The sequence below is a fragment of the Atractosteus spatula genome, chromosome 4 (assembly GCF_055471065.1).
Source record: "Atractosteus spatula isolate fAtrSpa1 chromosome 4, fAtrSpa1.hap1, whole genome shotgun sequence".
Lineage (NCBI taxonomy): Eukaryota > Metazoa > Chordata > Actinopteri > Semionotiformes > Lepisosteidae > Atractosteus > Atractosteus spatula.
The window spans coordinates 2,881,369-2,895,289 of NC_142709.1; the positions used below are offsets into that span (position 1 = coordinate 2,881,369).

The 13,921-nt window shown below is 47.0% G+C and overlaps 2 protein-coding genes across 2 annotated transcripts in view; one reads left to right on the forward strand and one right to left on the reverse strand.

Moving 5' to 3' along the window:
* Positions 1-4,130, forward strand: mad2l1 (MAD2 mitotic arrest deficient-like 1 (yeast)). The gene is made up of 5 exons (XM_088914299.1): positions 1-158; positions 1,010-1,156; positions 2,644-2,764; positions 3,128-3,231; positions 3,806-4,130. Exons 1-5 carry the CDS (start codon positions 95-97, stop codon positions 3,976-3,978), a joined length of 609 nt encoding a protein of 202 aa, XP_088770425.1. The 5' UTR covers positions 1-94; the 3' UTR covers positions 3,979-4,130.
* Positions 4,131-5,074: 944 nt separating this feature from the next.
* LOC148835629 (protein mono-ADP-ribosyltransferase PARP4-like) overlaps positions 5,075-13,921 on the reverse strand; it is a 29,196-nt gene continuing 20,349 nt past the window's right edge. Inside the window, exons 30-38 of the mRNA XM_088914298.1 lie at positions 13,719-13,814; positions 12,987-13,100; positions 11,465-11,539; positions 10,084-10,158; positions 8,094-9,655; positions 7,602-7,692; positions 7,300-7,402; positions 6,391-6,523; positions 5,075-5,716 (exon numbers count right to left, since the gene is read on the reverse strand). Of these exons, the coding sequence (XP_088770424.1) occupies positions 5,533-5,716; positions 6,391-6,523; positions 7,300-7,402; positions 7,602-7,692; positions 8,094-9,655; positions 10,084-10,158; positions 11,465-11,539; positions 12,987-13,100; positions 13,719-13,814 (2,433 nt within the window). The 3' untranslated portion in view covers positions 5,075-5,532. The remainder of the gene's footprint in view (positions 5,717-6,390; positions 6,524-7,299; positions 7,403-7,601; positions 7,693-8,093; positions 9,656-10,083; positions 10,159-11,464; positions 11,540-12,986; positions 13,101-13,718; positions 13,815-13,921) is intronic.

A 13,921-nucleotide genomic window follows, 5' to 3' on the forward strand; every position in this document is an offset into this window, starting at 1 on the left:
AGCGCTGCGCCTTCTGCTTGGCTGTTGGTTTTCAAAAGTGCGCGCAGGTCGCTCCCCCGTTTCAAACCGAGGAGCGGGGAGCTGCGCCGCCGACATGGAGAGCACGCTAACGGGGATCACGCTGAAGGGCAGCGCCGAGCTGGTGGCGGAGTTTTTCTGTAAGTCGGAGGCGTCATAAAAAGGGGGTGGTGGTGGCGGCGGCGAAAGTCAGCCCCCGGTGCAAAGCAACAAAACAAACTAGATAAAATAGGAAGATTGTTTCTCCTCCGTCGAGGATGTGAGTGCAGTTTACCTGGCTGAATTATTTAAAGGAGTCAGGGGGCCTTGCAGCGAAAGTTATCGACTTGTAATCACGCTTCACTGAAAAAAAAAAAGTAGTGGGTAGCTTTTGTCTAACTATTCGGTGTTTGTGGGATTTTAAGACCCCATGCGCCAACTAATTGGATGAAAAAGTGCCCCCCCCCCCAAGTCATTGCACCGTGAATAAGAAACAGCCCCTTCTGAAAACCCCAGAGCAATGAGTGCTGTACACGGTTTTTCTCATGTTTTTAAGTGCGAGCTAGCTTATTTCCTGCGACCGGTAGAGGAATCCTACTCCGCTGGGCCCCTGAGCAAGGCCCTTAACCCCAGCTGCTCCAGGGGTGCTGTATAAATGGCTGACCCTGCGCTCTGACCCCCAGCTTCAAATTTCTAATGCAAGAACTTGTATATGGCCAATAAAGTGATCTTATCTTTCGTCATCGCTGGTTTTCGCCACGTCTAGGCCCGGGATGTCTTGGAGCTGACCCGGCCGTGTTCTGTTTACATGTCCCGCGATGCGCCAGTCTGTCTCCTGTTATTCATTAGAATTACGGATTCTCGGCCCAAAGACACGAGGGGGATGTCTTGCGTGTAATAATAAATAGGTATAAGTGGAATGAATGTATAAATGGAGCCCTAATATGCAATGTTTAGGTCATGGTACTCTGATCTATTTTTTAAAAAGGGGGGGCCTTCTCATTTTTCACAGCGTTTGGTATCAACAATATCTTATACCAACGAGGGATTTACCCTCCAGAGACGTTTACCCGAGTCACTCACTACGATATGCCTCTGTACGTGACGACCGATCCTAAGCTGAAGAACTACTTGACCAATGTGGTGGGACAGCTGAAAGGTAAGTCGTCCTTCCAGGCTTCTTCAGAATCACCAATGAAACATGAAAACCCAGTGAAGTGGTGTTTAAAACAGGGAACGGGGGAGGCGCTTTGATTGACTCAGAGCGTCGGAGGAGTGTGGATGAAGCTACCGAGCCACAGTCTCGTTCAGGACACTGCTGGACGAGATGCTCGGGTCTATCAGTTAGGACACCACCGCAGCGGGCTGTGTGACGTCCTCTTATTTCTCACGTCACTTATAGAAGGATTCAAAAAGCTACGGCGAAAAAAAACAACAGAAAATTGAATAAGAGTGTTTAATACGCAGGAACATACAGACGTGCTTTGCTCCCTAGGCTGGGACAATCGGATCAATTCAATGGCAACTATAAACCTCACTGGGGTGAAAGAAGGCCGCCGAGCTCCAGCAGGAGCGACAGGCAGTGGCTTGCCGGCTCCGCTGTCCGCACGGGCACGCTCGAGGGAAGGCAGCAGTCTGGATGCGTGTGCTGCTGGCTTAACCAAGCGCGCAGCGCCTCTGTCCTGAAAGGAATCGCACTGTGCGCTGGGAGCCCTGATCCCCTGAACGACTTGAAAGGCAGCGCAGATTGTGAAAAAAGAATCATGCGCTTCCCTTAACCAAGCGTGCCTGGATTACTCCTCTGGAAAGCTGTGCCAGAGAGCAAAGAATTCACGTGCCTCTAGTTATACCAGCCACGCGGGTGTATGGTTAGAGATCGCGTACACGTTGGGGATGATGAATAATTATTTCACTGACTGACTAAACCACTCGGTCAATTCCTGATTTTCACCAGTTTCGGAACACTATCCTAACCCAGACAAAAGCATTGTGGTACAAAGGGCGCTTCTATTGGGTTGACGTTGTTCGTGCCTTAAAGGAGTTTGGATTATTGAATCCTGGTATTCTCTGTTTAAGACCGAAAAGGTGAGCACCCTGTCAGGGTAGGGTGCTTTTTTAAACCTGGGAAAGTCTGGTTGCTTGTCTCTGGACAAATGTCTGCAGTAGTGTCTTTTTTGCAATGTTGAGACAAAAATTGTACAATTTTAGTCAAGACTTTAGTAATGCATTGCTCAACCTCTTGATTTAAACTCCCCATACTTAACTATATATCCCAATGTTTACTGTTTGCCTGAAAAATATCAGTGTTATTCTGTGTATATTACTTGGTAACAAGCTTGACTCGTGAATACTGAAAGTGTAGGTTATTTGCAGATTTTCTTGAATCTGTTTTTGCCATGAAGCTGTAAGCTGTGTTAAGTATGGTATGAATCTTTGCTGGTCTCTGTTCAAGTTCTTAATTAGGGGCAAGTTCGAACACCACGTTACACCTGGCTTGTGTACCTCTGGAAGGAGCAGGCCCTGGAGGCTTGTCGAACCTGAAATGGGTCAGATGTTTTGCAAGTGGGAGGCTTGTTCTGTTTTGAAAGTGGTAAACATTAAGCACTTTCTATAAACTGTATGTCAACATCTTTCTTTAATTTAAAGAGTGGCTAGTTGACTGCACCGTACAGAAGCTGGTCATCGTCATTATAAGCCTGGAAACCAATGAGGTCCTGGAGCGATGGCAGTTTGATATTCAGTGTGACAAGACTGCAAAGGAATCGAGGTATCTAATGATTTAATGGAGGGAAGGGAACTAATTTTTGTATGGCTTCTAAAGTAACACCAATGTGTCAGAATTCCCTTAACCAGTTCTGATTAAAGGATTATTTAAACTTATAATTAAAAAAAACTCAGTTGTAAAGCATTTCTTATTTATGGATTACAGTGTTATTGTCCAGATGTCTTGGTTTAGGAAGTGTTTGTGCTATTCTTCAGTAAAGGTAGTTGTAATATCTCGTGTTCAATTTCCAGAGTATAAACAACTGGTTGAAATCAAAAGGTCTTTGTGCTTCAGTGTGTGTTATTTTTTGTTTGTTTTTTATATCACTCTGCATTTAGAATACTGCTTTTTTTGTTTTACAAACAGCTGTCCACGGGAGAAATCGATTAAAGCCATCCAAAAGGAAATTCAGATCATCATCAGACAGATCACTGCCACTGTAACCTTTCTGCCCGTCTTGGAAACAGATTGTAAGTACCGACAGTGGTTGCATTTGATGTTTTCACTGTGTGGGATTCTCTCAATGCCAATTTATAGGGAAATACATTTTTAATTTTCCAGTGATCGTGTGTTAAGGTTGTGCAAAAACGGTTTAATGCTGTGGCACATTAACTACAAGAATACACAACCGTAAACTGTAATTGACCCAGTGCCGGCATTTTAGTTGGAAGTTCTCATGCAAAGGCAAAAGTGTGTCAAGCTCCAGAAGAGTGTTTGTAGGATTTCCGAAGTTCATAAAGAAGGATGAGATGAACTGATGAGAGCCCTAGAAAGAGAGGAAGAGATTTGGGAATTGATGAGGACACTTCACTTGGCTGTAAAATTGAGCATCTCCTACAGCATGTAGCAAAAATACAAAGTACAAAGAGGCCCATGGAATTGTCAAAGATTTAATTGTAAAAGCCTTGCAAACTTTGCAGTGCAGGCGTCTTCCATATGGATAGATGCCTTCCTCTAAAGTGCAAAAAAAAATGCTTTTTTGGAAGGTGAATACAGAGTATTACTTAAAGACTTGAATTGTGAGTGCTGGTTTTTACATTCCAGGTGCGTTTGACCTCCTGATCTACACGGACAAAGACATGGAGGTACCAGAGAAGTGGGAGGAGTCTGGTCCACAGCTAATCTCCAAATCAGAACAAGTGCTCCTCCGTTCATTCGACACTGCGATCCACAAGGTGTCCAGCGTGGTCACTTTCAAAAGAGTTGATTCCGTGTAGCCAGCTGAGGGGGGAATTGTGTACATAGTCTTGAACCCCTTTAAATGTCTTTTTCTTTTACTATTGTATGTATTTCCACTGTCATTCTTTCCATGAATTTTAGGACGCGGTTCTAAATGTCTTAATTAAGTCAAATAAATACAAAGCGAAAATCCAGTGAGTGTGTTGCGTTGCAGCACTTGATTGTCGTCAAGCTCTTGGAAGGGGTTTGACTTGAATGTTTTTTACTTATACAGTATGTTTGCCACGCATGGAGAGTCACCAGTGTTGTTTTAAGACCTGGCTTCATCCAGTTCCAGAGGGTGACGTGTACCTTGTAAAACTGTAACTGTAAGTGTCCGAAGTGCGGTTCATGTTAAAGAGCTTTGCACGGCCCCTTGCGGTACTGCACTGTAAGCCACCTCCCTTTGACCACTAGGGGCCGCCCCTGCTTCAGCTAAATTAACCTCGCAGGCGAACTGCAGTCTCCGTGTCTCAGACCGGTCATTAAATCTCGGCAACAAGAAAAATGAATCGATGGTATGGCAAAGTTTTACAAATCCTGAATTACGCACACAAAAAAAAAATCTTTAACTTTGTGAAAGTACAGGTTGTGCAGCAGACATCTGCAGCGAAATATGTTCCTTCAAGATCTGTATGCAGAGTTAACAAGTATTTGTTGACAAAACCATCTTGAATCCTTGAGCAATTTTTCTGTTGGATTAAGAGAGATATATTCACAAGCCTGCTTGTTTACAGTGTGTACTTGTGTACAGGCTGCTTCACGTCGCCGGAAGATTCGTTGCCTCGTTTGGAATCGCGGACAATGGTGCTGCGCACGCTGGGAAAGTGTCTATTTTATGACGTAAAGTTGAGATTTCACACGTTTACCGTCTCCATTCACTGTGCTCTTACACATTACCACGTTACTTGCGTCTTGTGGTTTGCAGTGCGCTCATCAATGCCAGTTCTTTCTAATCCCGAACTGTAAGAGCAAGGTTGCGGGTCCCCTTTCACTGGCCCTGGAAACGAACAAAGGCCATAGGGTGTTGACTCTTTGCAGCCTGTTGCAAGAGCACCGGTAGTTTGCAGAGAAGTCGCCACATGTACACCAGACTGTGGTTTGCATTATTTATTCCCCCTTCAGAGGTGTTTCACAATCTATTTGCAGGAACAGCACCAGCGCAATCAATACCGAAAGTTTGACTCTTTATTTCTGTCAGTGATTGTACAGCACTTTCATGACTGCTGTACCAGAGAAGCTATTCCCATCATCCAGGTGGGGCTGCACACGGGTGGCGGTGGAGGGGATCCCCAGTACCTGTAAAGCGCTTTGAGTGGTGTGTCCAGAAACTGCTATATAAATGTCAGTAAGTATTATTATTATGTTCCATCTGTGAAACTACCTTCTGTTTTAATCTAGAAAATCATCCCCAAACCCCAGTCTGATTGAAAGAATGGCAAGTGCATCTTGCAGTAAACGCACACCACAGCAAATGCAGAAACACGCTGGGAGGCATGTCGTCCAGCGGCACACGTGATGCCGTGGAGGGCGGGCGGGCCAGTTGGGCCGGGTCAGGCTCTGTTCAGGACCGGCCGCAGCGGGGAGCGGCGCTCCGGGGGCTCGATGCGCAGCAGCTGGCGCGTGACGGACTCCCAGCCGCGGCCCAGCTCCAGCCGGCTGCAGGCGCAGGGGTGCTGCCGGTCCGCCGCACGGGCCCACGCCACCGCTCTGCTCACGTCGCCCCAGCGGGCTGGCCTGCGGTGGGGGGGGAGATGCACAGCGTGACTACTGAGAGGCAAGCGTTCGCGACGCACAGAAACGCAGTTCTATGAACTGAATGTCTGCCTGGCTGGAAAGACATAGCGAGGGTTATTGGTAAGTCTCTCCTCCTCTCTGCGCGTTAAAGGGACAGGTGGAGGGAGGTGTACAAATAACACAAGTACAGGTAAGTCCCACAAGCACGAGCCTCTCTCTGCGGCGATGGGAGGAGTATGGGTAACGGGTGCACTCTGGGAGAGGGCTCGCTGGGGTGATATGCCTGAAGAGGCGCCACAATCATCTTTGTCGAGAACCCCTTGGGAGAACTGGGCCGATCTCCGTCCGCCGAACAGGCTTAATTCACCAGAGCTCCTTGTTCCCAGAGGCTGCCTGTCCTCTCAGAAACGTTTTAGAAGTTGGGGGAAGAGGGGGGACAGCCCCCCCAGCGTTAAACTCTATTAGAAATCTTGCAAGACTGGATGCTTTGAATCGCAGTTACCATCTTGAGCGAGCACAGCCGTAGGTCCAATTCTGGGACACGAATTTAATCAGTTTATGGGTACAGAAGTACTGGGGGCTGTCTTTCGCTCTTAGGGATCTTGATCTGAAAGGGAAGCTCGGTCGTGTCAAAAACAAAAAGCAGAGACTAAAACTCAACAGACGAGACGCACCTGGGCTGCTTCGTGTCCTCGAGTTGAAAGAGGGAGGTGAGCTGTATTCCTTCGGTTTGTCGCGTAAAACGAAGGAGTTGGAGAACTAGCAGAGTGGCCAGCAGCTGCAGGATTTCCTCTCGAGCCTTCACGCCTTGAAACAGAAAAGTCCTAATTGTGCCAACAATCCAACAGAAAAAAAACCCACCGCAAACAAGCGGTCAGGAGAAATCGAAAGCTGCTTACCGCTCCAGGAAATGCCATGAGAAGGAGGCTTTGTGTAATTCTGAAACAAATACTGCACAGTGACGTTCAATAAGGACTTCTGCAAAAAAGGCACCACCTTAAGAATGCCCCATGTGAAATCTACACTCGTTTATTTAATCAGTCTAAAGACTAGACTGGAGATCAGACCATCGTGGAGACGATGGCTTCACAACAGCAGGAAGGTGTACTGAAGCAGCATGATGCTGGTGTCGCTGAACGAGTGTCTCTGGTGTGTGGTACTGGTATATTACAGCAAGGTCTGTCCGGCTCATGCGGTTTATTTATTGCACACAACAGGAAATTGCATGAGAAACCAGGAAACAATTTCTTGTACTGCGTTTGTGTGTCTGGCAGTTAGTGTGCTGGTGTTGTATTTGTGCCCCACGAGCCACAAAAATGTCAAAAAAGTTCGCCAGTACAGCATACCAGCAGATTTCCACAGTACTGTGAGGTCACCGGAAATCACAGTGGCTGGCAGGATTAATAAACTGATCACACCCGAAGAAGGCTCCACGACCGAAACGTTGTTTTCTTTCTTCTCTTTTCGGCATGGAATAAACCTATTACTTGTTCTTTTGCAGCCTACGCATGCTGACGCAGCTACCCACCTTAATAAACTGATGACAGGGTGGCATCTGCATTCTGCATTTTGATATTAATTACCTAGAGACAGGATGCCCTTTTCTTTCAGGAATATGTTGGCAAGAAAGTCGAGATCTACACCCAGTAGAGAGCCCAGTTCTGCAGTGCACGGCCAGTACCCATCCTAAACAAGGCATTATAAACATATGATGAGTTACAAGTCACAGACACCAAGCAGCAGACGGTACTCACTTACTGCGCAACAGGAATGTTCACACTGACACACCAAGTATGAAGGACTGTAAAATGGGCACAGTATGTGTGATCTTCTCCCTAATTAATTTAATTAATTGCCCTAATTAAACGAGTAAAAAGGCCCTTACCTTGTGCTGCAGCGCAAACAGCTGGTTCCAGGATAACACACAGCTCTGGCTCCGCAAAGATCCAGAAGGCAGCTCCTCCCTGGTCTCGCAGCTGGAATCCAATCACAAATCACAGGTCTAGCACAGGTCATGAAAGCCGGGTTCCAAGGCCGGATGTGGCCCTTCATCCAGGTCTGCACACAAGACACTGAAGCAGCTTCAAAACCCTGACCTCACACGCATCCTGACAACGGGACAGACACATCTGGAATAAGGCTGCCATCAACAGAATCGTACACCGATAGCGATGGCTCCAGAAAGGCTGGTAAGAAAATACACGCCCTGGTTTGCATCAGCCAAGCTAGTGCTTTTATCATCACCTACAGGGGGTTCAATACAAGGAGCAGTGTGCTTGAAATGGCTTGCAGAGAAAACATAACCGCGTGGGCAGTGGCAAACGTGACTAGACATCACAAGTGATCAGAATAGACGATGAAAGAAAGGTGTAACTACCAGACTACCGCCCTTGCACTTGGTTTTCTTTTTCCGTGTTCTTCCATCTCCTGCTGGGCGTGGGCTGCGAATCCCACCTTTTGTAGGCGGAGACGTGCTGAAGGTACGGCGGCCTTCGGTTTAAAGCGTCGAGCCAAGATGCGCGCTCCTCCTCCCAAAGCCCACGACGCCCCTTCAGCCGGTCTGGGTGACTCTGCAGCAGTCATCAGGTCAGGCGAACATGGTGGGGGCGGGGGTAGGGGGGGTGTGGGCAGGGGGGGTGCGGGCGGGGGTAGTGGGGATGTGGGCGGGTGCAGCCGAACACCTTCGTGGCTGAATAATGCATCCTGGGAGATCAAGCGTGAAGGCGCTGGGTCCTGTAATGGACGCAGGTGTGGCGCTGAATCCACAATGACTGGTGCACGAGTTGGGAAAGACCTGCGAGCAACGGCATCCCCGCTTCTCCTTTCCTTGTCCGACGCTCTTGAGAAGGTCCTGAAGTCGCCCCCGGCCTGGAATGAATCTGGGAGATCGTGCTGGGGCTGGGGAGAGGGGAAGGAATGAAGTGTGCCCCAGTCTGGCAGGACGCTGGCCAACGCACCCAGGACAGGGACCGCCGTGTCCCCATAATTCTCTCCAGAGAGCACGAGGGAAGAGGCCTCTCCAATCCCCAGTGGCTGACATGACAGCGTCTCTGCTGTCTGTACTTCTCTTGCACCGAAGAGGCCCGTGGGTGCTGCTTCATCGCCAAAGAGGCCCCTGGGTGCTGCTTCTGCGCCAAAGAGGCCCGTGGGTGCTGCTTCATCGCCAAAGAGGCCCCTGGGTGCTGCTTCTGCGCCAAAGTGGCCCCTGGGTGCTGCTTCTGCGCCAAAGAGGCCCCTGGGTGCTGCTCCTGCACCGAAGAGGCCCGTGGGTGCTGCTTCATCGCCAAAGAGGCCCCTGGGTGCTGCTTCTGCGCCAAAGTGGCCCCTGGGTGCTGCTTCTGCGCCAAAGAGGCCCCTGGGTGCTGCTCCTGCACCGAAGAGGCCCCTGGGTGGTGCTCCTGCACCGAAGAGGCCCCTGGGTGCTGCTCCTGCACCAAAGAGGCCATTGGGTGCTGCTCCTGCACCGAAGAGGCCCCTGGGTGCTGCTCCTGCACCGAAGAGGCCCCTGGGTGGTGCTCCTGCACCGAAGAGGCCCCTGGGTGCTGCTACTGCACCGAAGAGGCCATTGGGTGCTGCTCCTGCACCGAAGAGGCCCCTGGGTGGTGCTCCTGCACCGAAGAGGCCCCTGGGTGGTGCTCCTGCACCGAAGAGGCCCCTGGGTGCTGCTCCTGCACCGAAGAGGCCCCTGGGTGCTGCTCCTGCACCGAAGAGGCCCCTGGGTGCTGCAGGGGGGTGGATGCTTGAAGCAGAAAAGCTGAAGCCCGCTGTAGAGCCCTGCGGCGCCACAGCGACAGTCGGGGAAGGAGACTGGGCCATGGGGGTCATACTAATAAATTTAGTTTTTAAATAGGGAACGTCCAGCTGGGCTTCACTCTGCTTTTCCATCGATAAGCCAAACAGAGGCTTGTGCAGAAATGTATAGTCAGCACATTCATAATGCTAAAACAAATAAAATAAAGGGTGTTACACATACGGAAAGATTTATTTAAAAAAAACATTACATCAAACTTTTTTTTAAACATAAAAATGTAAACACCTTGCTACTACTGCAAGTCTCTGCATTGTTCATTTTCAGCAGAGAGAAATATTTACTTATTTTTATTTTTAAAAAGTTCAAATCCCAGCTGTCAATGCACATCATACTTTTGCTCACATAAGGGTGCAGTCCTCTGTTCTTGTACTTTCTTAAAAAAATTATAATATATTGTTCACTTCCTAGTGAAATTATCTTGTGTTTTTTCATTTAACTTTATATACTGTGGAAAAGCTTTAAAATTGAGGAAATAAGGTATAAACACTTTTTCAGTTTTGAGGAAGGTGGCATCTGACTGGAGAAACCATTACAGAGAGGGTAGTTTGTCACTCACAGATTCAGACAAAGAATGAGACTGAAGCACATGGTCTTCTCTGTCCATCTCTACTTCGTCTTCCTCCTCATATTCCTAAAAGCAAACAAAGTGTGTCACACGCATGGAAGTCATTTGTACAAAAGGACTGTTCCACACGAAACTACATACAGTATGAGAGATATCATTGTAACTCCTACATGTCTCCGCACAGTTATTATTTACTAAACCTGACTTGCAGCAAAGTCAAGATCTTCATCCTGTCTGTAGCTTACGCCTGTGACTGGAAGGTCGGTTCAAATCCTGCAGCCGGCAGAGGAATCCTACTCCGTTGGGCCCCTGAGCAAGGCCCTTAACCCCAACTGCTCCAGCGGTGCTGTATCAATGGCTGACCCTGCGCTCTGACCCCAAGCTTCTCTCCCTGTCTGTGTGTCTCATGGAGAGCAAGCTGGGGTACGTGAAAAGAAATTCCTAATGCAAGAAATTGTATAGGGCTAATAAAGTGATGATATGTTATGTTAAGTGGCAATCGTTTATTTTGTGCTTTTGTTCATATACTGCAATGTAGCTTCAGAAATAGACACCTAAAACTAACCTCAAAAGGTGTTCTGTGTGCTTGTTATCCCACACTGACGTTATTCATTTTTATCAAAAGCTGTCTTGTATTTTTTTCATTTGAAAAATATATTCTAAAATTTAGGAACCACAAACGCTTACACTGTTCTGAAGCACCACCAACAACAGACAAATTAATGACGTATTCATCAAATAATCATCAGTAATCTAAGAGAAGTGGAAAACAACACTTCAGTGAACGTGGTATTAAATGCCAATCATTTGTTTGAATGACCTTTTTTATGTTTTCTATATGTAATCCTTATATGTTTAAGAGATGACCTATTTTAGATAATGGTAACTGTAATAAATGCGGACTACAGCTGAATGTGATTCAGGAGATTAGCATGTGCGCACATGTGACAACACTAAGGGGTGTCACGGTGGCACAGCGGTGAGCGTTGCTGCCTCTCAGCGCTTGGGCTTCGGGTTCAATCCTGGCCCAGACGTGCTGTCTGTGTGGAGTTTGCATGTTCTGCGCGCCTCCGCATGGGTTTTTGCTGGGATCCCCAGTTTCCTCCCCCAGTCCCGCAGTGAAAAGGTCTCATATGGATTAAGTTAAAAAGACGCACTGTACTTTCTATCCTCTGTTGTTTTTGTTGATAAACACACAAAAACGTTTTGTTCTGTTAATGAGAGGACAAATGTCAGATGCACAAGATACCAGGGGTATAATATTGGTACGTTAAATGGCCAAAGGTACAGGAAATAAAAAACACTTGCTCCGTTTGAGGAAGGTGGCATCTGACTGGAGAAACCATTACAGAGAGGGTAGTTTGTCACTCACAGATTCAGACAAAGAATGAGACTGAAGCACATGGTCTTCTCTGTCCATCTCTACTTCGTCTTCCTCCTCATATTCCTAAAAGCAAACAAAGTGTGTCACACGCATGGAAGTCATTTGTACAAAAGGACCGTTCCACACGAAACTACATACAGTATGTGAGATATCATTGTAACTCCTACATGTCTCTGCACAGTTATTATTTACTAAACCTGACTTGCAGCAAAGTCAAGATCTTCATCCTGTCTGTAGCTTGGAGAAACATTTTGCAAGTGGCAATCGTTTATTTTGTGCTTTTGTTCACATACTGCACTGTAGCTTCAGAAATACACACCTAAAACTAACCTCAAAAGGTGTTCTGTGTGCTTGTTATCCCACACTGACAGTATTCATTTTTATCAAAAGCTGTCTTGTATTTTTTCATATGAAAACTCCATATTCTAAAATTTAGGAACCACAAACACTTACACTGTTCTGAAGCACCACCAACAACAGACAAATTAATGAAGTATTCATCAAATAATCACCAGTAATCTAAGAGAAGTGGAAACACCACTTCGGTGAACTGGGTATTAAATGCCAATCATTTATTTGAATGACCTTTTTGTGTTTTCATACAGTATGTAATCCTTATACATTTAAATAAGGACCTTTTTATAGAAAACAGCAGTTGTAATAAACTGGAACTGCAGATGCACACAATCCAGGAGATTTGCACGTGTGCACATCTGAAAAAGGTAGTGAATGTCAGTGGCGTGCATTACTGCAATGGGTTCAATTCCTTTATTTTAAAGTACTGCACACTTTAAAATAACCTTCATGTTCATGAACGAAAGCAACCTGGAAGGGGGACGCAGGGCAGACACACACAATCGCACCAGGGCCAGTTCTAACAGCAGCCAAGTAACCTACCGGTACTGTACGTCTTTGGACTGTGGGAGGAAACCCAGGTGAGCACAGGGAGAACATGCAAACTCCACGCAGACAGCACCCCAGGTCCGGAATTAAACCCAGAGCCCCAGCGCTACGAGGCAGCTATGCCCACCACTCTGCCACCCTGCCACTGTCCTGTTCCCCATCCCTCCCCCAACAATATGTTTTCCATGTCTTTCTGATCCCTACAGCTTGAGAAGCTCCTGTGGAAGGCACTGAATACACCTGATCACATTGTTGAGATCCTGCGATACAAAGGTGTGGAGAAAACTGTCCGGCCAGGCCAAAGGAATGTGCTCAGCTAACAGAGAGAGGCACAGGTTTCAGGGACAAAACTAACCTTCCATCATCCAGGTGGGGCTGCACACTGGTGGGGGTGGAGGGGATCCCCATTACCTGTAAAGCGCTTTGAGTGGAGTGTCCAGAAAAGAGCTATGTAAGTTTAAGGAATATATATATATACAATACTCCTGTAGACAGCCTCACAGACGTCTCTAAAAACCCTGTTGCTAAAAGACAAAAAGTGCTTTTCAATGTCTGCACTCGCTGTATTTGTATGACATGAATTATAAGGTCGTTAACTAACGGTTACCTGGTTAGAACCCTGGTTTTGACTCTCCCACTCCAAGTAAGGCAGACAGTCCACATCTTCCATTGCAATCAGCTCCTCTATGTCTGTAGAACCAAATTCTTGCTTTCCTTCATCCTGAAATACAAGACAAACCAATATCAGAACCCGCTGGAGGTGTACGTGTCCACCAGCCCAGAATTATGGAACACATACTGTAGGCATACGAACGCATGTTGAGGAAAGTTCCTTGTAAGAAGTAATCCATTACTGTCAAATGTGACTCGTGTAAGGGATTGCTTTTCAAACTAACAAGAAGTCTGAGGGCATTAACTGTCAACAGGTATTGTACTACAGTACACTACACACATACTACATAAATCACTGAAACTTTTTAAAATGAGTTTCCCCAAACGTCTTATTAATCTCACGCCTTATACATGCATCTTGTAATTGTAATGGATTTTTTTTTAAACTGTCTTTCCCCAGCGCTGCACATGAGAAAGCCGCGGCCCTTTGTCCTGGGCCCTGTGTCTCGACGGGCGTTAGAACATGTGAACATGTGAGCAAACAAAACCAGAGATACAGATTAAACAAATCAGCTGGAGGAGCTGTAAGGGAGATGTTTCAGCACTGTAGTACGCTCCTGGCTTCTGTATCGACTCTGCAGCGCCTCCTTCTGTGACTGCAGAAGGGAGAGAATAAGCCAGTTGTCACCCTGGAGTTCAGAGGCCCTGCGGTCCACTGGGTACCCACCCTTTCTTCAATGGCGACGAAGCTGGTGAACTGCGTCACGACCGAGTACTCTTTGCTCAGGCCAATGATGTACGATTTTAACTCTGCTTTCCTCGCCTGGAAGAAAAAAAACCAGCGGGATGACAAAACTCATTTACCACCGAGCGGAATAACTTGGAAACGTAAAAAGCGGATATTATGCTAATACCCCCACCCCCAAAAAC